The sequence below is a fragment of the Salmo trutta genome, chromosome 25 (assembly GCF_901001165.1).
Source record: "Salmo trutta chromosome 25, fSalTru1.1, whole genome shotgun sequence".
Taxonomy (NCBI): Eukaryota; Metazoa; Chordata; class Actinopteri; order Salmoniformes; family Salmonidae; genus Salmo; species Salmo trutta.
In genome coordinates, this window is record NC_042981.1 from 9455000 (window position 1) to 9478791 (window position 23792).

Here is a 23792-nt window from a genome sequence, read left to right on the forward strand (position 1 = left end):
GAGACCGACAGAGAGAGAGAGAGAGAGAGAAAGAGACCGACAGAGAAAGAGACCGACAGAGAGAGAGAAAGAGACCGACAGAGACAAAGACAGAGAGAGAGAAAGAGACCGACAGAGACAAAGACAAAAGAGAGAAAGTGACCGACAGAGACAAAGACAAAAAGAGAGACAGAGAGCGACAGACAGACAGAGAGCGACAGACAGACAGAGAGCGACAGACAGACAGACAGACAGACAGACAGAGAGCGACAGACAGACAGAGAGCGACAGACAGACAGAGAGCGACAGACAGACAGACAGACAGACAGACAGACAGACAGACAGACAGACAGACAGACAGACAGACAGACAGACAGACAGACAGACAGACAGACAGAGTATGAGTGAGAGTATGAGAGTGTGTGTGTGAGTGTGTGTGTACGTACAGTTGTTTTTGGTTATCTGTGGTGGCTCAGCCTCCAGTTCTTCAGTGATGCCAGCATAGAGAGACAAGCTGGTCCCATTCACAGAACCCCTACAAGAAACAGGGGTGTGAGCATGTACCTCTCTGATGGTGGTATTAATTCTGTTGGTTGTGTGTGTGTGTGTGTGTGTGTACCTCTCTGATGGTGGTATTCGTTCTGTTGGTAGTGTGTGTGTGTGTGTGTGTGTGTGTGTGTGTGTGTGTACCTCTCTGGTGGTGGTATTAGTTCTGTTGGTAGTGTGTGTGTGTGTGTGTGTGTGTGTGTGTGTGTGTGTGTGTGTGTGTGTGTGTGTGTGTGTGTGTGTGTGTGTGTGTGTGTGTGTACCTCTCTGATGGTCTGTTGGTAGTGTGTGTGTGTGTGTGTGTGTGTACCTCTCTGATGGTGGTATTAGTTCTGTTGGTAGTGTGTGTGTGTGTACCTCTCTGATGGTGGTATTAGTTCTGTTGGTAGTGTGTGTGTGTGTGTGTACCTCTCGGATGGTGGTATTAGTTCTGTTGGTAGTGTGTGTGTGTGTACCTCTCTGATGGTGGTATTAGTTCTGTTTGTAGTGTGTGTGTGTGTACCTCTCGGATGGTGGTATTAGTTCTGTTGGTAGTGTGAGGGGTAAGGGTTTTCCGGTCTTGGCCACATCCACTAGATGCATGGCCAGAATAAACTCCTCTCCTCTTAGCGTCCCATCCTTATCTACATCAGCCAGGGTCCTGACACACACACACACACACACACGTTCTTATACAGGTACAAGATAATGATATGATGACGATGAAGGCATATTCACCAGATGGTGGCCAGCTGTGTATGAGTGAGCAGAGTGGTTGCCATGGCATTCCTCACTTGCGGACCTGAAACACACAGAATAAAGCAACCTCAGTCCATTTCTCATAACTGAAATAAAGGAAAGGCGGCCAAAGGAGGAATTGGCTTTGGGGGGTGACCAGTGAGATATACCTGCTGGAGCGCGTGCTACAGGTGGGTGCTGCTATGGTGACCAGTGAGATATACCTGCTGGAGCGCGTGCTACAGGTGGGTGCTGCTATGGTGACCAGTGAGATATACCTGCTGGAGCGCATGCTACAGGTGGGTGCTGCTATGGTGACCAGTGAGATATACCTGCTGGAGCGCATGCTACAGGTGGGTGCTGCTATGGTGACCAGTGAGATATACCTGCTGGAGCGCATGCTACAGGTGGGTGCTGCTATGGTGACCAGTGAGATATACCTGCTGGAGCGCATGCTACAGGTGGGTGCTGCTATGGTGACCAGTGAGATATACCTGCTGGAGCGCGTGCTACAGGTGGGTGCTGCTATGGTGACCAGTGAGATATACCTGCTGGAGCGCATGCTACAGGTGGGTGCTGCTATGGTGACCAGTGAGATATACCTGCTGGAGCGCGTGCTACAGGTGGGTGCTGCTATGGTGACCAGTGAGATATACCTGCTGGAGCGCATGCTACAGGTGGGTGCTGCTATGGTGACCAGTGAGATATACCTGCTGGAGCGCATGCTACAGGTGGGTGCTGCTATGGTGACCAGTGAGATATACCTGCTGGAGCGCATGCTACAGGTGGGTGCTGCTATGGTGACCAGTGAGATATACCTGCTGGAGCGCGTGCTACAGGTGGGTGCTGCTATGGTGACCAGTGAGATATACCTGCTGGAGCGCATGCTACAGGTGGGTGCTGCTATGGTGACCAGTGAGATATACCTGCTGGAGCGCGTGCTACAGGTGGGTGCTGCTATGGTGACCAGTGAGATATACCTGCTGGAGCGCGTGCTACAGGTGGGTGCTGCTATGGTGACCAGTGAGATATACCTGCTGGAGCGCGTGCTACAGGTGGGTGCTGCTATGGTGACCAGTGAGATATACCTGCTGGAGCGCGTGCTACAGGTGGGTGCTGCTATGGTGACCAGTGAGATATACCTGCTGGAGCGCGTGCTACAGGTGGGTGCTGCTATGGTGACCAGTGAGATATACCTGCTGGAGCGCGTGCTACAGGTGGGTGCTGCTATGGTGACCAGTGAGATATACCTGCTGGAGCGCGTGCTACAGGTGGGTGCTGCTATGGTGACCAGTGAGATATACCTGCTGGAGCGCGTGCTACAGGTGGGTGCTGCTATGGTGACCAGTGAGCTGAGATAAGGCAGATGGCACTGTGATAGACTGCATCCAATTTGTTGAGTAGTGTGTTGGAGGCTATTTTATAAATGACATCGCCGAAGTCGAGGATCGGTAGGATGGTCAGTTTCACGAGGGTATGTTTGGCAGCATGAGTGAAGGATGCTTTGTTGCGAAATAGGAATCCCATTCTAGATTTAATTTTGGATTGGAGATGCTTAATGTGAGTCTATTTGTAGTTATCCACATATTCTAAGTCGGAGCCGTCCAGAGTAGTGATGCTGGACGGGCGGGCAGGTGCGGGCAGCGATCGGTTGAAGAGCATGCATTTAGTTTTACTTGTATTTAAGAGCAGTTGGAGGCCACGGAAGGAGAGTTGTATGGCATTGAAGTTCGTCTGGAGGTTAGTTAACACAGTGTCCAAAGAAGGGCCAGAAGTACACAGAATGGTGTCGTCTGAGTAGAGGTGGATCAGAGACTCACCAGCAGCAAGAGCGACATCATTGATGTATACAGAGAAAAGAGTTGGCCCAAGAATTGAACCCTGTGGCACCCCCATAGAGACTTCCAGAGGTCCGGACAATAGGCCCTCCAATTTGACACACTGAACTCTATCAGAGAAGTAGTTGGTGAAACAGGCAAGTCAATCATTTGAGAAACCAAGGCTGTTGAGTCTGCCAATAAGAATGTGGTGATTGACAGAGTCGAAAGCCTTGGCCAGGTCAATGCACAGTAATGTATCTTATCGATGGCGGTTATGATATCATTTAGGACCTTGAGCATGGCTGAGGTGCACCCATGACCAGCTCTGAAACCAGATTGCATAGCGGAGAAGGTACGGTGGGATTCGAAATGGTCGGTAATCTGTTTGTTAACTTGGCTTTCGAAGACCTTAGAAAGGAAGGGTAGGATAGATATAGGTCTGTAGCAGTTTGGGTCTAGAGTGTCTACCCCTTTGAAGAGGGGGATGACCACAGAAGCTTTCCAATCTTTGGGAATCTCAGACGATACGAAAGATAGATTGAACAGGCTAGTGATAGGTGTTGCAACAATTTCGGCAGATTGTCTAGCCCGGCTGATTTGTAGGGGTCCAGATTTTGCAGCTCTTTCAGAACATCAGCTATCTGGATTTGGGTGAAGGAGAAATGGGGGAGGCTTGGGCAAGTTGCTGAGGGGAGTGCAGGGCTGTTTACCGGGGTAGGGGTAGCCAGGTTGAAAGCATGGCCAGCCGTAGAAAAATGCTTATTGAAATTCTCAATTATAGTGGATTTATCGGTGGTGATAGTGTTTCCTAGCCTAAGTGCAGTGGGCAGCTGGGAGGAGGTGCTCTTATTCTCCATGGACTTTACAGTGTCCCAGAACTTTTTGGAGTTTGTGCTACAGGATACAAATTTCTGCTTGAAAAAGCTAGCCTTTGCTTTCCTAACTGCCTGTGTATATTGTTTCCTAACTTCCAGAAAAGTTGCATATCACGGGGCTATTCGATGCTAATGCAGAACGCCACAGGATGTTTTTGTGCTGGTCAAGGGCAGTCAGGTCTGGAGAGAACGAAGGGCTAGATCTGTTCCTGGTTCTACATTTTTTCAATGGGGCATGCTTATTTAAGATGGTGAGGAAGGCACTTTTAAAGAATGACCAGGCATCCTCTACTGACGGGATGAGGTCAATAGCCTTCCAGGATACCTGGACCAGGTCGATTAGAAAGGCCTGAAGTGTTTTAGGGAGCGTTTGACAGTGATGAGGGGTAGTCGTTTGACCGCGGACCCATAACAGACTCAGGCAATGAGGTAGTGATCGCTAAGATCCTGGTTGAAAACAGCAGAGGTGTATTTGGAGGGCAAGCTGGTCAGGATGATATCTATGAGGGTGCCCTTGTTTACGGATTTGGGGTTGTACCTGGTGGGTTCATTGATAATTTGTGTGAGATTGAGGGCATCAAGCTTAGATTGTAGGATGGCCGAGGTGTTAACCATGTCCCAGTTTAGGTCATCTAGCAGCACGAACTCTGAAGATAGATGGGGGGCAATCAATTCACATATGGTGTCCATGGCACAGCTAGGGGCAGAGGGGGGTCTATAGCAAGCGGCAATGGTGAGAGACTTATTTCTGTAAAGGTAGATTTTTAAAAGTAGAAGCTCAAATTTGTTTGGGTACAGACCTGGATAGCCTGCAGAGTTCTGTATTACTATCTCTGCAGTAGATTGCAACACCGCCCACTTTGGCAGTTCTATCTTGTCGGAAAATGTTATTGTTAGGGATGAAAATGTCAGGGTTTTTGGTGGACTTCCTAAGCCAGGATTCAGACACAGCTAAGACATCCGGGTTGGCAGAGTGTGCTAGGGCAGTGAATAAAAAAAACTTAGGGAGGAGGCTTCTAATGTTAACATGCATGAAACCAAGGCTATTACGGTTACAGAAGTCTACAAATGATAGCGCCTGGGGAATGGGAGTGGAAATAGGCACTGCAGGACCTGGATTAACCTCCACATCACCAGAGGTACAGAGGAGGAGTAGGATAAGGGTACGGCTAAAGGCTAAAAGAACTGGTCGCCTAGTACATTTGGAACAGAGAGTAAAAGAAGCAGATTTCTGGGCACGGTAGGGTAGATTCAAGGCATAACGTACAGACAAAGGTATGGTAGGATGTGAATACAGTGGGGGTAAACCTGTGCATAGAGTGACGATGAAAAAGATATTGTCTCTAGAAATATCATTTAAACCAGGTGATGTCATCACGTGTGGTAGGTGGAACTAAAGTGTTAAATAAGGCGTATTGAGCAGGGCTAGAGCCTCTACAGTGAAATAAGGCAATAAACACTAACCAAAACAGCAATGACCAAGGCATATTGACGTTAGTGAGAGGCATGCGTATCCGAGTGAATCAAAGGAGTCCAATGAGTGGCTTCAGGCAGCTAGCAAGTTAGCAGAAAGGCCTTGGAGGGACGTCGCGACGGACGAAAGTCTGTTGTGGCCCCCTCGTGCTATTACGTCGACAGACGGATCAGCAGGGCTCCGTGTGGTAAACCAGGCCAATTGGCAAAATAGGTATGGTGGCCAAAGAATTTGTCCGATGGGCCTCTTAAGCTAACAGTCCGATGTGCTCTGGACAGCTAGCGAGTGGGTAGGGGAAAACTGAAAATTAGCTGTTATGGACAAAGAGGTTTGGTACTCTCTTAACTAATTTACCAAATGGTGACGTCCCAATGGAAGGTCAAAACTCCATCCCACCAAAACAGGCTCAAATTTCAAATAGCTCTTACACTAAAAGAGCATCAATCAGAACTTTCACAGTATTATTCTTACCTTATAGTGTGGAAATATACACTCAGTGGCCAGTTTATTAGGTACACCCCGCATTCCCCCCCAAAAATGTGCTCCTACAGACAGTGGCTGTGGCTTGCTATATAAAGCAAGCAGACAGACATTGAGGCATTCAGTTACTATTCGATTGTACGTTAGAATGGGCAAAATTAGTGACCTAAGCGACTTGGAGTGTGGTATGATCGTCGGTGCCAGACGCGGTGGTTTCAATATGTCAGAAACGGCCGGCATCCTGGGCTTTCACGCGCGACAGTGTCTAGGGTTTAGAGAGAATGGTGAGACAAACAAAAATATCCAGTCAGCGGCAGTCCTGTGGGTGAAAACAGCTCGTTGATGAGAGGTCGAAGGAGAACGGCAAGAATTATGCAAGCTAACAGGTTGGCCACAAACAGACAAATAACGGCTCAGTACAACAGTGGTGTACAGAACGGAATCTCAGAACGTATGTCGGTCCTTCTAAAGGAAGGGCTATTGCAGCAGACGGCCAGACCGGGATCTACAGTGGGCACGCGACCACCAACACTGGACTATAGAGGAGTGGAAAAACATCGCCTGGTCTGACGAATCATTTGGTGGCGGTGGTGTAATCGTAATGAGGAATGTTTTCCTGGCACGCGTTAGGTCCCGTCATACCAATTGAGGGTGTACCTAATAAACTGGCCGCATGAGTGTATATAAAACACAGGCACATCACATTTTAGACTGCACTGGAATTTCAATAGTCTGCTGTAGTTTCTTCCTTTTCTTCACCAAGCTAACGGCTTCATTTACATCCTCTCATATTGCTGCAATATCCAGTTACCTGCATTACCTATACCTGTCTGAGGTAAACTGCATTACCTATACCTGTCTGTGAGGTAAACTGCATTACCTATACCTGTCTGTGAGGCAAACTGCATTACCTATACCTGTCTGTGAGGCAAACCCTATTACCTATACCTGTCTTGAGGCAAACTGCATTACCTATACCTGTCTGTGAGGCAAACTGCATTACCTATACCTGTCTGTGAGGCAAACTGCATTACCTATACCTGTCTTGAGGCAAACTGCATTACCTATACCTGTCTGTGAGGCAAACTGCATTACCTATACCTTTCTGTAAGGCAAACTACATGACCTATACATGCCTGTGAGGTAAACTGCATTACCTTACCTATACCTGTTTGAGGCAAACTACATTACCTATACCTGTCTGTGAGGTAAACTACATTACCTATAGCCACCCTCCTGTCGGATGGCCGCTCACCGCTCATCTGTTTGCCTACATTTCCCAGCAGCACCCACCTGTGAGGTATCCCGTCATGTGCTTGTCCAGGCTGTTAAACTGCTGTCTGTATTTGAGGCGCGAGGCGTTAGGCACGGCCCAGTCAGAGGGAGCGGTCTTCGGAGAACTACCTGCCAGGGAGGTGGTGGAGGACGAGTTGGATCTAGAGACCAGAGAGGGGATGGAGAGAGAGAGAGAGATGGAGGTGGAGGGATGGAGAGAGAGAGATGGAGGGATAGAGAGAGAGATGGAGGGATAGAGGATGGAGGGATAGAGGGAGAGAGATCGAGGTAGAGAGGGATGAGAGAGAGAGAGAGGGATGGAGAGAGAGGGAGAGAGAGAGGGATGGAGAGAGGGATGAGAGAGGGATGAGAGAGAGAGAGATGAGAGAGAGATGAGAGAGAGATGAGAGGGATGAGAGAGAGAGAGAGATGGAGAGAGAGAGAGAGATGGAGAGAGAGAGATGGAGAGAGAGAGATGAGAGAGAGGGAGAGAGAGAGGGATGGAGGGAGAGGGATGGAGGGAGAGAGAGAGAGAGAGAAAGGGATCATATAATGGAGTTATAGAAATAGTCCATTGGCATCTAAATGAGTAGAGATCAGAATCTGATTCTATTAAGAGTGTGTGTGTGTGTGTGTGTGTGTGTGTGTGTGTGTGTGTGTGTGTGTGTGTGTGTGTGTGTGTGTGTGTGTGTGTGTGTGGCTGTGTGTGTGGCTGTGTTACCTGCTTGAGCCCAGGTCCAACAGTGACGTAGCTTTGTTGATCCCAGGAGAGAGACCCAGAGGAGAGGATGCATATAGTGCAGAGGGAGGCATGCCTGGACACACATGTTGATTGAGTTCCTTATGAAGGCCATTTCTATTAACATTGTATGGTTACATTACAAATACAGCATGATGTCCACTCAGTAGAGCCTGGTGACACAGCAGTTTCTACTCTCATTTCATTTCCAGACAGATTGCCGTCCTAACGACCCTGATCCATAATAAAAATAAACACTTTTCCGTGACAAATTATTTTCATAGTTCCTTACTCATTATGATGAATGTGTGTACCCCTGTGAATACGTCCTGTGAATACGAGATAGAAACGTACCTCTGATAATACGGATCATTACTTTTAAACAGTTTGAGACAAGCGAGTTTCTACATTTTAAAGCCATGCTCTGTTTGTCTCTGTGACAGAGGCCGTGGTACAGCTCAGCCTAATCTGGCCTGCCTGTGCTAAGGGTTCTCACAGGTGAAGTCAAATGACCCAAATGACTTTGCTCATGATGAGCACCATTCAAATAAATTATTCAACAGTAACAACTGCCTGAAACATCGATAAAGACGAGTTCAATGTATGATGCTGTTTTTAGGAGACACTGGTGCTCCCAAATCTAATCAACCTGGTGTATAAGATGAGGGAACGTTTTGCAGCACACCTGTTGAAAACCACTGATGAGAGAGGAAGACACAGAGAGAGACACATACAGAGAGAGATACAGAGACATACAGAGAGAGAGAGACCGACAAAGAAACAGAGAGACATACAGAGAGAGACACCGACAAAGAGACAGAGACATACAGAGAGAGAGACCAAGAGAGAGTGACACAGAGACATACAGAGAGACAGACCCAGAGAGAGTGACAGAGACAGACAGACATACAGAGAGAGACCCAGAGAGAGTGACACAGAGACAGACATACAGAGAGAGAGAGAGCCTGAGAGAGTGACACAGAGACAGAGATGCATACAGAGAGAGAGAGAGACCCAGAGAGAGTGACACAGAGACAGACATACAGAGAGAGAGAGAGAGACCCAGAGAGTGACACAGAGACATACAGAGAGAGAGAGAGAAAGTGACCGAGAGACAGAGAAACATACAGAGAGAGACAGAGACATACAGAGACAGTCCTCCTCTTACCTGTCCCCATGTGTCCTGGTGGGAGTTGCTGTAGAACACCCATAGTGCCGTTGGGCAAAGCGGGGCTGCCAAGGGACGGCAGCAAGGGAATGGGCATCGTTGACGTGGAAACCAGGGGGGCCATGCCTGTAGCTGTTGGGATCATGGGGGTGAGGCCGCTCATAGGTGTCATGGGTGAGAGGTTAGGGGTGAGCATGGCGATGCCTCCGGGCATCATAGAAAGGTTTGGCACGGAACCCATTCCTGGAGAAACACACAACATTAAAGAGCCAAAATAAATCTTACGATAAAGCATCTACAGACATATTGAGAACAGAAGAGAAGTCTATGTATGTGTGTCTGTTTTAAAGTACCGTAGCGCGAGGCGGACATGGCGTCTGTAGAGGAGGGGTTAGGGGCGGGCACTGGCGGCTGCTTCATGATGATTGGTAAAGTTGAGAGAAGGGGCGTGCCCTGCAGTTTGAGCTTAATGAGCTTCATAGAGATGGAGAACTCCAACCTGTCCATCTTCCCATCCTTACTCATGTCAGCCAGCGCCCTGGGGGTCAGAGAGGGTCATTACTATGGAATATCCTCACATGGGGCACAAACCCTGTCCATCTTCCCATCCTTACTCATGTCAGCCAGCGCCCTGGGGGTCAGAGAGGGTCATTACTATGGAATATCCTCACATGGGGCACAAACATGTAGACATATTGCTTATGTGTTAGGTGTTACTTCCTTACCCTGTGTGTGACTGGAGAGCAGCTGGTCACAAGATCTAATGCCAGCACGGAGGGGTGTGTGTGTGTGTGTGTGTGAGAAATGTGAGTAAAGTTAATGTTTAGCATGTTTTATATTTTCCCTTTCTGTAATAAACAATCTGCCAGTGTTCTGTTAGTGCAAGGTGAGGGTTGAATGTTATGGATCGTTCTTAAATATGTTGATAGTGTTTGACACCAGACTGGAGGCGCAAGGCCCGAAGACACTGATTATTACTGTATTCTGTGACAGTGTGTAATTCAGTACGGACTTCCTAAAAGCCTCTCAGCTGGCGTTTACATGTGTTTCTGTCTGATTAGTATGTTGAAACCCCCTAGAGTTGACGTCCACATCAACATCAGTCTGTTTAAGTTAGAGATGTTTTTTTTATATCTATCCACCGCATCTGCCAATGGCAGCCTTCCGCATCTGCGGAATCGGTCTGTAGAGTCCGAACAGTTTGGGCTACACACTAATATGAAAGGTGAGACTCCCACGAACACAAACATTTTGGTTGTTTTGCTCTAACACACCTTACAAGACACATCTGAAGGTAGCCCGGTGACAGTCTGAAAAATGTACAGAAGAATACAATGCCTTCAGTGATTACATCTGTAAGTCTTTCTGGGGAAATCTCTAAGAGCTTTCCACACCTGGATTGTTCAACATTCTTTTCAAAATTCTTTACACTGTCAAATTGGTTGTTGATCATCGCTAGACAACCATTTTCAGGTCTTGAACATAGATTTTGGAGTCGATTTAATTCAAAAGTGTAACTCCGCGACTCTTCTTGACTGTCTTCTTGGTAAGAAAATCCAGTGTAGATTTGGCCTTGTGTTTTAGGTTATTGTCCTGCTGAAATGTGAATTCATCTCCCAGTGTCTGGTGGAAAGCAGACTGAACCAGGTTTTCCTCTAGGATTTTGCCTGTGCTTAGCTCCATTCTGTTTCTTTTTTATCCTGAAAAACTCCCCAGTACTTAATGATTACAAGCATACCCATAACATGATGCAGCCGCCATTATGCTTGGAAATATGGAGAGTGGTATTCAGTAATGTGTTGTATTGGATTTGCTCCAAACCTAACACTTTGTAGGACAAAAAGAAAAAATTCAGGACAAAAAGTTAATTTCTTTGCCACATTCTTTGCATTATTACTTTAGTGCATTGTTGCAAACAGGATGCATGTTTTGAAATATTTTTATTCTGTACAGGATCCTTCTTTTCACTGTCATTTAGGTTAGTATTGTGGAGTAACTACAATGTTGTTGATCCATCCTCAGCTTTCTCCTATCACAGCCATTAAACTCTGTAACTGTTTTAAAGTCACCATTGGCCTCATGGTGTAATGACTAAGTGGTTTCCTTCCTCTCTGGCAACTGAGTTAGGAAGGACGCCTGTATCTTTGACTCGGTGTATTGATACACCATCCAAAGTGTAATTAATAATGTCACCATGCTCAAAGGGATATTCAATGTCTGCTTTTTAAAAAATCTGTATCTACCAATAGGTGCCCTTTTTTGTGAGGCAATGGAAAACCTCCCTGGTCTTTGTGGTTGAATCTGTGTTTGAAATGCACTGCTCGACTGAGGGACCCTACAGATAATTGTATGTGTGGGGTACAGAGATGAGGTTGTCATTCAAAAATCATGTTCAACACTATTACTGCACACAGAGTGACTTGTTAAGCACATTTTACCCATTCACTTATTTAGGCCATAACAAAGGGATTGAATAACTGTTGACTCAAGATATTTTAGCCTTTGATTTTGTATTAATTTGTAAAAGTCTTGAAAAACATAATTCCAATTTGACATTACTGGGTATTGTGTGTAGGCCAGTGACAATGTAATCCATTCTAAATTCAAGATGTAACACGACAAAATGGAAAGTCAAAGGGTGTGAATACTTTCTGAAATAAGTTGGTTAAATATGGGTAACAAATAATAATAATAATAACCCTGGTCTTCTTATATCTCTCAGATACAGGACAGACACTTTAAAACAAACTTTATTTTTTGACCATCTGTTTTTCCCTTGAAAAACAATCTGGTATCCAATGCGTTTCTATGTGCTAATAGCAGTAAGGCCAAATTCAATGGTTTTGTCTGTAATGTCGTTTTCGTTATGTCGGATCACAGTAAGACTATCTGTCGCCATTGGCTAATGGGGATCCTAATAAATCAAATCAAATGTTTTATCAAAATCAAATAGCTAAATTACCCCCCCCCCCCCTCAGCTTAGACTGTTAAGGATTAACCAGGTTAATAATACTATAATTCTCTGTTGAGCAACTTGTAAAATCTTTTTAAATGACCTTATTAACGACTGCTCTCCTTATTCACCTGGAAATTCCTATTACAGTGTGTGTGTGTGTGTGTGTGTGTGTGTGTATGTTCACCATATCTCTGCAAGAACCGAGGAGGGAAGACCCGACTGCAAGAAGAACTTTCTGGCCTGCTCCCCTGGGGAGAGAGAACGAGAGAGAGAGAGAATGAGAGAGAACGAGAGAGAGAACGAGAGAGAGAGAACGAGAGAGAGAACGAGAGAGAGAGAGAACGAGAGAGAGAGAGAACGAGAGAGAGAGAGAACGAGAGAGAGAGAACGAGAGAGAGAGAACGAGAGAGAGAGAACGAGAGAGAGAGAATGAGAACGAGAGAGAGAGAATGAGAACGAGAGAGAGAGCGCAAGAGAGAGAAAGAGCAAGAGAGAGAACAAAAACAGAAAAGACATCACAGTATGGAGAGATGGGGGAGAAAACCGTAGTAAAATATTGGTGTGGATGCATGCGGTGTCTTGGTACCTGAGATGTAGCCCATGGTGGGAGAGAGGGTGTCAAACTGTTTATCATGTTTGTTCCTCTCTTCTGGAGAGATAGCCCACACACTGAGGTCACCTGGAGACGGAGAGAGGGAAGAAAGAGACAGACACCCATCTCAGTTCTCCCAGAGGGAAAGGCCTACACGTCTATCAGGGCACGTCTGTCAGGACACGTCTGTCAGGACAAGGCAAACAGGTCTGTGGTAGTAAGACACATTTTTACACTTTAGTCATTTAGCAGACACTCTTATCCGGAGAAACTTACAGTAGTGAGTGCATACATTTTCATACTGGTCCCTCGTGGGAATTGAACCCACAACTCTGGCATTGCAAGCGCCACACTGTACCAACTGAGCCACCCCCCCCAAGGGCTTACTGAAAGTGGACATGGGGCTTACTGAAAGTGGACATGGGGCTTACTGAAAGTGGACATGGGGCTTACTGAAAGTGGACATGGGGCTTACTGAAAGTGGACATGAGGCTTACTGAAAGTGGACATGAGGCTTACTGAAAGTGGACATGAGGCTTACAGTACAGGACAATATTACTTAAATCTATTGATCCAGTAGGTAGAGTATGTTTGTGCTGGGACTGATCTGTCTTCTCAGTAGGGTTTCGCCCTGTTAATCCAGGCAAATTTCACATCGTAGCTTCAGACTGAACAGGGAGAACCACATAACAGAGGGACGTAGAGTTAGATATCACTAGAGTAGCGTCAGGGAGGGACGTAGAGTTAGATTACACTAGAGTAGCGTCAGGGAGGGACGTAGAGTTAGATACAACAGAACAGTATCAGGGAGGGACGTAGAGTTAGATAACATTAGAACAGCCTCAGGTACAGTGGACAGCAGATACACCACTAGAACAGACGCATGTACAGCAGATACAGCACTAGAACAGACTCAGGTACAGTAGACACAGCAGTAGAATAGACTCAGGTACAGTAGACAGTAGATACACCACTAGAACAGACTCAGGTACAGTAGACAGTAGATACACCACTAGAACAGACTCAGGTACAGTAGACAGTAGATACACCACTAAAACAGACTCAGGTACAGTAGACACACCACTAAAACAGACTCAGGTACAGTAGACCGTAGATACACCACTAAAACAGACTCAGGTACAGTAGACAGTAGATACACCACTAGAACAGACTCAGGTACAGTAGACAGTAGATACACCACTAAAACAGACTCAGGTACAGTAGACACAGCACTAGAACAGACTCAGGTACAGTAGACAGTAGATACACCACTAAAACAGACTCAGGTACAGTAGACAGTAGATACACCACTAGAACAGACTCAGGTACAGAAGTTACACCACTAGAACAGACTCAGGTACAGTAGACAGTAGACACAGCAGTAGAACAGACTCAGGTCCCTTCTTTCTTTTCTCTCCAAAACTCTTGAACGTGCCGTCCTTGGCCAGCTCTCCTGCTATCTCTCTCAGAATGACCTTCTTGATCCAAATCAGTCAGGTTTCAAGACTGGTCATTCAACTGAGACTGCTCTTCTCTGTGTCACGGAGGCTCTCCGCACTGCTAAAGCTAACTCTCTCTCCTCTGCTCTCATCCTTCTAGACCTATCTGCTGCCTTTGATACTGTGAACCATCAGATCCTCCTCTCCACCCTCTCCGAGATGGGCATCTCCGGCGCGGCCCACGCTTGGATTGCGTCCTACCTGACAGGTCGCTCCTACCAGGTGGCGTGGCGAGAATCTGTCTCCGCAGCACGTGCTCTCACCACTGGTGTCCCCCAGGGCTCTGTTCTAGGCCCTCTCCTATTCTCGCTATACACCAAGTCACTTGGCTCTGTCATATCCTCACATGGTCTCTCCTATCATTGCTATGCAGACGACACACAATTCATCTTCTCCTTTCCCCCTTCTGATAACCAGGTGGCGAATCGCATCTCTGCATGTCTGGCAGACATATCAGTGTAGATGACGGATCACCACCTCAAGCTGAACCTCGGCAAGACGGAGCTGCTCTTCCTCCCGGGGAAGGACTGCCCGTTCCATGATCTCGCCATCACGGTTGACAACTCCATTGTGTCCTCCTCCCAGAGAGCTAAGAACCTTGGCGTGTCCCTGGACAACACCCTGTCGTTCTCCACTAACATCAAGGCGGTGACCCGATCCTGTAGGTTCATGCTCTACAACATTCGCAGAGTACGACCCTGCCTCACACAGGAAGCGACGCAGGTCCTAATCCAGGCACTTGTCATCTCCCGTCTGGATTACTGCAACTCGCTGTTGGCTGGACTCCCTGCCTGTGCCATTAAACCCCTACAACTCATCCAGAACGCCGCAGCCCGTCTGGTGTTCAACCTTCCCAAGTTCTCTCAAGTCACCCCGCTCTCTCCACTGGCTTCCAGTTGAAGCTCGCATCCGCTACAAGACCATGGTGCTTGCCTACGGAGCTGTGAGGGGAACGGCACCTCTGTACCTTCAGGCTCTGATCAGGCCCTACACCCAAACAAGGGCACTGCGTTCATCCACCTCTGGCCTGCTCGCCTCCCTACCTCTGAGGAAGCACAGTTCCCGCTCAGCCCAGTCAAAACTGTTCGCTGCTCTGGCACCCCAATGGTGGAACAAGCTCCCTCACGACGCCAGGACAGCGGAGTCAATCACCACCTTCCGGAGACACCTGAAACCCCACCTCTTTAAGGAATACCTAGGATAGGATAAAGTAATCCTTCTAACCCCCCCCCCCTTAAAAGATTTAGATGCACTATTGTAAAGTGGTTGTTCCACTGGGTATCATAAGGTGAATGCACCAATTTGTAAGTCGCTCTGGATAAGAGCGTCTGCTAAATGACTTAAATGTAAATGTACAGTAGACAGATACAGGAGCTGGATAGTGAGAAACAGAGTGGTGCTGCAGTGAACAGCACAGTGAGCTATAACCTGCTGCCGCAGCGAGGACAGTCTGGAGTGGAGAGACTCAGCACAAAATGATAATACAGCTGAATGTGCTATTGAGGGAGAGCGGGAAAATGACCAAACAGACACACACGCATAAAGCCGTGGTCTTACCATTCATGGCTGCAGGTGGCAGAGGGGGCGGCTCCCGTTCTTCTACTCAGCCGGCTAGCTCACAGTCATCTGCAAAAAACACACACTCACACTAGTGTCCGAGCACACAAACACACCGAGCAAAATGTCCTCTAATTAATAACGAAGGGAGGGCAAAGCACTGCTCACCCCAACTCTGGTAGAGGGAGAGAGAGGGCTAAGAGAGAGATAAAGAGCGAGAGATAAAGAGCGAGAGATAAAGAGCGAGAGATAAAGAGCGAGAGACTCAGCAGCATTTCAACCAGGAATTAAACTTTATGAATTGGACCCTTTGTTTGTAATTCAACGTCTCAGACATGAGACATACAGAAAGTATTCAGAAAGTATTCATACCCTCGGAATTATTCCACATTTTGTTACATCTTGAATTCAAAAATCTACACACAATAACCCACAATGACAAAAGTGAAAACATGTTTAGACATTTTTGCAAATGTATTCAAAAATGAAATACTTAAATATCTCATTTGCATAAGTATTCATGCCTCTGAGTCAATATATGTTAGAATCACCTTTGGTAGTGATTAGAGCTGTGAGTCTTTCTGGTTAAGTCTAAGAGCTTTGCACACCTGGATTGTACAATATTTGCACATCATTATTTAAAACATTCAAGCTCTGTCAAGTTGGTTGTTGATCATTGCTAGACAGCCATTTTCAAGTCTTTCCATAGTCAAAACTGTAACTAGGCCACTCAGGAACATTCAATGTCATCTTGGTAAGCAACTCCAGTGTATATTTGGCCTTGTGTTTTAGGTTATTGTACTGCTAAAACGTGAATTCATCACCCAGTGTTTGTTGGAAAGCAGACTGAACCAGGTTTTCATAGAGGATTTTGCCTGCGCTTTGCTCTATTCCGTTTCTGCTTATCCTAAAAAACTCCCAAGTCCTTGCCGCCGACGTGGGCCACCACCACTCACGAGGACTGTCTGCTCACGAGGACTGTCTGCTCACAAGGACTGTCTGCTCACAAGGACTGTCTGCTCACGAGGACTGTCTACTCACGAGGGATGTCTGCTCACGAGGACTGTCTGCTCTTGTTCTCCGTGGCCGACAAGAGTAAGACATTTAAGCATGTTAACCCTCGCAAGTCTGCCGGCCCAGACGGCAACCCAAGCCGCGACCTCAGAGCTTGTGCAGACCAGCTGGCTGGAGTGTTTATGGACATATTCAATCTCTATCCCAGTCTGTCGTCCCCTCTTGCTTCAAGATGTCCACCATTGTTCCTGTACCCAAGAAAGAGAAAGTACCTGCACTAAATGACTATCACCCCGTAGCACTCACTCCTGTCATTATGAAGTGCTTTGAGAGACTAGTCAAGGACCATATCACCTCCATCTTACCCGACACCCTAGACCACATGTCAAACTCATTGCATGGAGGACCGAATGTCTGCAGGTTATCGCTCCACCTTTGTACTTGATAGAATTAAAGTCACTAATTAGTAAAGAACTCCCCTCACCTGGTTGTTTAGGTCTTAATAAAAAAAAATTTTTTTTTAAATAATCACAGACACTCGGCCCTCCATGTAATGAGTTTGACACCCCTGCCCTAGACCCACAACAATTTACATACCGCCCCAACAGATGCATGGATGTAGCAATCGCACTGCCCTACCCCATCTGGACAAGAGGAATACCTATGTAAGAATGCTGTTCATCGACTACAGCTCAGCCTTCAACACCATAGTGCCTTCCAAGCTCATCACTAAGCTTGGGGGCCTTGGGTCTGAACCCCGCCCTGTGCAACAGGGTCATGGACTTCCTGAAGGGCCGACTCCAGGTGGTGCAGGTAGGCAAAAACACCTCCCCCACACTGATCAACAACAAGGGGGCCCCACAAGGGTGCGTGCTCAGCCCCCTCCTGTACTCCCTGTTCACCAATGACTACGTGGCCATACACATCTCCAACTCAATCATCAAGTTTGCAGGTAACAGAGGTAGGCCTGATTACCAACAATGATGAGACAGCCTACAGGGAGGAGGTGAGAGCCCTGGTGGAGTGGTGCCAGGAAAATAACCACTCCCTCAACGTCAACAAAACAAAGGAGCTGATCATGGACTACAGGAGAAAGCACGTCCCCGACCACATGAGTGGAGAGGGTGAAAAGCTTCAAGTTCCTCAGCGTGCATGTAAAATAGCGGACCCAGAGAAGCCAAGGGAGGTGACAGGTTGGAATGAAGAGGACCCACGATTGTACAAAAACAATACTTGAATTTATTACAGATACAGGGTTTCAGGATACAAGGCTTGTCTCAAACAGTCCATAGCAGCAACATTCAGGACACGAAAACTCAAAGCTCAGCCCCTCAATAGGGTTCCTACTGCAGCTAAGACTGGGCCTAAATGGTAAACAGCATAACTAGGAGATTACCCCTTTTCCAGCTCTAAACAGAGCCCAACTCCCCTTACTGGGACTAAATATAGTCCACCATAACAGCCTAAATCAACTGCCTGTACAACAACAAACTGCTATGGAGCACATTGTAAAATGATGTTCAACTCTCAGCTGAAAGAAAAGGAAAACATTTATCCCCTTTGATCCTCAACCCCGCCAACACTTATTAACCAATGAGAATCAGCATTTAATTACAATAACTTTACTTTGGCCTCCCGAGTGGCGCAGAGGTCTAAGGCACTGCGTCACAGTGCTAGCTGTGCCACCAGAGATCCTGGGTTCGAGCCCAGGCTCTGTCGCACAATTGCGACAGAGCCTTGGGGCGACGCACAATTGGCCCAGCGTCGTCCGGGTTAGGGAGGGTTTGGCCGGCTGGGATATCCTCGTCTCATCGCGCACTAGCGACTCCTGTGGCGGGCCGGGCGCAGTGCACGCTGACCAGGTCGCCAGGTGTACAGTGTTTCCTCCGACACATTGGTGCGGCTGGCTTCCGGGTTTGATGTGCATTGTGTCAAGAAGCAGTGCGGCTTGGTTGGATTGTGTTTCGGAGGACACACGGCTCTCGACCTTCGCCTCTCCAAGTCCGTACGGGAGTTGCAGCGATGAGACAAGACTAACTACTACCAATTGGATACCACGAAATTGGGGAGAATTAAATAAATAAATTACTTTTTTAATTAGACCAGGTAACACAAAAAGACAGAGCTACATCGAATAGAAGATGATTAGAACTACTACTGAGGGAGACTGAACGCATGACTGATCTACACGCTAATTATCTAACTCACCACACCTGGCTTAAACCTGAGCAACCAACTCGGTAGCAAACAACAAAGGTCAGGAACACCTAAACTGGTAGACAGCCATCCTGCACTTTATCCAAACCACACATGTATATACTTTGAAGCATTTAAGATAATATTAACTTCCATTTTAAAATGGTGATGAGGCTGCCTCATCACAGTGCACATCACTGACAACCTGAAAATGGTCCATCCACACAGATGGTGTGGTGAAGAAGGTGCAACAGCGTGCCTCTTCAACCCCAGGAGGCTGAAGAAGTTTGGCTTGGCCCCTAAGACCCTCAGGAACTACTAGATGCACCATTGAGAGCATCCTGTCGACCTGTATCACCGTCTGCAACGGCCGGGCTCTACAGAGGGTGGTGAGTCACTGGGGGAACACTGCCTGCCCTTCAGGACATCTACAGCACCCGGTGTCACAGGAAGGCCAAGAAGATCATCAATGACCTCAACCACCCGAGCCACGACCTGTTCACCCCGCTACCATCTACAAGGCAGAGACAGTACAGGTGCATCAAAGCTGGGACCGAGAGACTGAGAAACAGCTTCTATCTCCAGGCCATCAGACTGTTAAATAGTTATCATCAGCCGGCCTCCGCCCAGTACCCTGCCCTGAACATTAGTCACTGTTACTAGCTGGCTACCACCTGGTACTCTACCCTGCACCTTACAGACTGCTGCCCTATGTACATAAAGTCAATGAACAATAGTCACTTTAATAATGTTTGCATACTGTTTTACCCACTTCATATGTAAATACTGTATTATAGTCAAGGCTATATAACTACTGCTGTACACACCTTTTCTATTCATACACTGTCCATACATTCTACAGTGATGGAAAAAAGTATTTGATCCCCTGCTGATTTTGTACATTTGCCCACTGACAAAGAAATGATCACTATAATTTTAATGGTAGGTTTATTTGAACAGTGAGAAACAGAATAACAACAAAAAAATCCAGAAAAACGCATGTCAAAAATGTTACATTGATTTGCATTTTAATGAGGGAAATAAGTATTTGACCCCCTCTCAATCAGAAAGATTTCTGGCTCCCAGGTGTCTTTTACACAGGTAACGAGCTGAGATTAGGAGCACACTCTTAAAGGGAGTGCTCCTAATCTCAGCTTGTTACTTGTATAAAAGACACCTGTCCACAGAAGCAATCAATCAATCAGATTCCAAACTTTCCATCATGGCCAAGACCAAAGAGCTCTCCAAGGATGTCAGGGACAAGATTGTAGACCTACACAAGGCTGGAATGGGCAACAAAACCATCGCCATGCAGCTTGGTGAGAAGGTGACAACAGTTGGTGCAATTATTCGCAAATGGAAGAAACACAAAAGAACTGTCAATATCCCTCGGCCTGGGGCTCCATGCAAGATCTCACCTCGTGGTGTTGCAATGATCATGAGAACTGTGAGGAATCAGCCCAGAACTACACGGGAGGTTCTTGTCAATGATCTAAAGGCAGCTGGGACCATAGTCACCAAGAAAACAATTGGTAACACACTACGCCGTGAAGGACTGAAATCCTGCAGCGCCCGCAAGGTCCCCCTGCTGAAGAAAGCACATATACATGCCCGTCTGAAGATTGCCAATGAACATCTGAATGATTCAGAGGACAACTGGGTGAAAGTGTTGTGGTCAGATGAAACCAAAATGGAGCTCTTTGGCATGAACTCAACTCGCCATGTTTGGAGGAGGAATGCTGCCTATGACCCCAAGAACACCATCCCCACCGTCAAACATGGAGGTGGAAACATTATACTTTGGGGGTGTTTTTCTGCTAAGGGGACAGGACAACTTCACCGCATCAAAGGGGCCATGTACCATCAAATCTTGAGTGAGAACCTCCTTCCCTCAGCCAGGGCATTGAAAATGGGTCATGGATGGATATTCCAGCATGACAATGACCCAAAACACACGGCCAGGGCAACAAAGGAGTGGCTCAAGAAGAAGCACATTAAGGTCCTGGAGTGGCCTAGCCAGTCTCCAGACCTTAATCCCATAGAAAAATCAGGGCTGAGATACAGAGACCGAACAGAAAGGAGAGAGGGTAGGGACAACACAGTCACTGTCTATACCTCTCACTGGTCTATAGAGGCTATTTCCGTTCGGGGCGATGAGCGCTGACTCCCACACACCTGAGTCATCCTGTCACAGCTCAGGAATGCAGACTGACAGTTCTGAGAGAGAAATATAGAGCATGTAGGGTGGATAGAGGGATACGCCTAGCCATGATGTGGCCTAAAGCCCATCTCACCATGGTGACATCAGGACTTTAAACGGTAAACTCTAGAGCTATTTGAATCACTGCAACATGAACACTGATTAATTATGTTTACTTTTCTTCGGGGCATGCCTACATTGTTTCACCCTGGAGCCTTTGGGTGAGTTCCATCTAGAAACTCCCTCTACACAGGCCCATACAGATGATCATTAGGCCTACAGACGGATTAGCTGACAACGTCAGGAAAACGATGCAGGAGTTTCAATGGGGCAGAAGTCTGTTTGTTGTGATTCTGGACGGCCAGATAGTTAGCAATGATGACAAGAAACTGTGGGGAATCGTAAGTGGCTCGTTTGAGCTAGTTTCATCTGGTTCTTGATACCACGTCTTGTTTTGAGGTGTTATGCTAATATGGCTCAAATTCACTAGCTAGCTAACCAACAACTGTATCAATGTATTTGAGAATCAACATGTGCTCATTGTGCAAATGTATTTATGTTTCAATAAACATTGGAAAGGAAATATAGTTTACATGACGTCAACAGTCTCTCTGTCTCTGTTAATGATGCACCAATATGACATTTTTGGCCGATATCCAATATTTTTATTGCCAAAACAAACGATACCAATAACCGATCTTTACAATTTTTGCGGCCTTTTAAGCATTCTAGTACAGTTAAATAGTTTAAACAAAACACACACAGACCAAATAGTTATTTTGTTGGCATTTACGCATGTCCCATTACCAGTAAAACATCATCAAAACAGATTTCTTTCACTTACTTGCTGTGCTGTTTCGTTGTTCAGTCTCAACCAGGATTTCATCATACATGTCAAGCAGTGAAGTTTCAGCTGTGTCCGTCTGTCCGTGGCCTTTCTTCCTTGGTGCGCACTGTCACTGTGTCCGTTTCCATCTTGTCCAGCTGTGTCTAACATTTCACGCAAATGTTTGTCTGCATCGAGGTAGCGGTCCTTGTACCTAGCGTCGAGCATGGCGGCAACACAGTAAAGAGGCTCAGAGAGAATGCCACTGAATCGCTTGTTCACAGCCTCTAGTAGAGTACTTTTGTAAGTTTTAACCCCACGGTCTGTATGGGCAGTTTTGTTGAGCAGGCGTTTCAATGCCATGACAGAGGGTATCACGTCTGCTGCAGACGCAGTTGATGACATTATTTCTCCAGACAGTTGTTTGAATGGAGCTAGGAGTGTGGTCATGTTTCAAACATGTTCTCTAATGCCATTGGAATGGCAGCAGCGTATAAGAACCAGCTCATTCTTGAGCATGCAATTCGGCTTTCCTCAGTTTCGAAATCCTCGTCGACCCACTGTGCCGTCAGACTCAGCACTGCTCATGGGGCTGACATCGCTGGTCCAATTTTCAGTCGTGAAGCTAATAGCAGTGACGCCCATAGTAAGTAGTTCATGGATATGCGTTTCAACAATACTGTGTAACTCCAGTAGGGCAACTTCTCTCAGCTCGCTGGTCACCATAGCAGCACCCACCTGTAGCACGCGCTCCAGCAGGTATATCTCTCTGGTCACCCCCAAAGCCAATTCCTCCTTCGGCCGCCTCTCCTTCCAGTTCTCTGCTGCCAATGACTGGAACGAACTACAAAAATCTCTAAAACTGGAAACACTTATCTCCCTCACTAGCTTTAAGCACCAGCTGTCAGAGCAGCTCACAGATCACTGCACCTGTACATAGCCCATCTATAATTTAGCCCAAACAACTACCTCTTCCCCTACTGTATTTATTTATTTATTTTGCTCCTTTGCACCCCATTATTTCTATTTTGCACTTTCTTACACTGCAAATCTACCATTCCAGTGTTTTACTTGCTATATTGTATTTACTTTGCCACCATGGCCTTTTTTGCCTTTACCTCCCTTATCTCACCTCATTTGCTCACATTGTATATAGACTTATTTTTCTACTATATTATTGACTGTATGTTTGTTTTACTCCATGTGTAACTCTGTGTTGTTGTATGTGTCGAATTGCTTGCTTTATCTTGGACAGGTCGCAATTGTAAATGAGAACTTGTTCTCAACTTGCCTACCTGGTTAAATAAATAAATTGTAAATATCTGTATATCTGTCTGGACCTACAAAGGATGAGGTTCTCCACAGCCAATCACAGACAAGATGGAGATCAGGGCACGGTTTCCCAAAAGCATCTTAAGGCTAAATGAATAATTTAGCCCTAATGGTTCTAACGATGAACAACCTTGATCTAGAGAATATTAGGTCACCTGATCTCATCTAGGCTGGATTGGCTATCTGGATGAAGGCTTAATCTGGATTAACGGGTGAGGAGCTACTTAAAATCCCTCCCTGATCACAGTCAAGACCAGAGCTGGAGAACAGCTAGCTACTGTTGGCATAGTTTGGGTTATGAGATTCAAGATTTATCACTTAAAATGTATTCCAAACATAAACCATTGATTTCAAAGTTTAACGAACCATACAACTCTATGCTCAAAGACTAATTTTAACAAATTTACACTGAACATTTTACAAAACCACATTTACTGGAAGAACTGTGCAAATGCAAAGTTTGGTAAGAGAATTTCGGTACAATCTCTTAGTTTTTTTGTCTCCCGAGGTTTTCCAAAAAGTCTTAAATATCTGCTCCGAATGAAGA

General features: G+C 46.4%; 1 protein-coding gene across 1 annotated transcript in view; it reads right to left on the reverse strand.

Moving 5' to 3' along the window:
• LOC115161768 (intersectin-2) overlaps nt 1–23792 on the reverse strand; it is a 41594-nt gene that overhangs the window by 14995 nt on the left and 2807 nt on the right. Inside the window, exons 2-11 of the mRNA XM_029712553.1 lie at nt 15678–15746; nt 12616–12708; nt 12214–12277; nt 9427–9611; nt 9074–9316; nt 7888–7981; nt 7185–7327; nt 1243–1306; nt 1028–1165; nt 337–514 (exon numbers count right to left, since the gene is read on the reverse strand). Coding sequence (XP_029568413.1) covers nt 337–514; nt 1028–1165; nt 1243–1306; nt 7185–7327; nt 7888–7981; nt 9074–9316; nt 9427–9611; nt 12214–12277; nt 12616–12708; nt 15678–15684 — 1209 coding nt within the window. The 5' untranslated portion in view covers nt 15685–15746. The remainder of the gene's footprint in view (nt 1–336; nt 515–1027; nt 1166–1242; nt 1307–7184; nt 7328–7887; nt 7982–9073; nt 9317–9426; nt 9612–12213; nt 12278–12615; nt 12709–15677; nt 15747–23792) is intronic.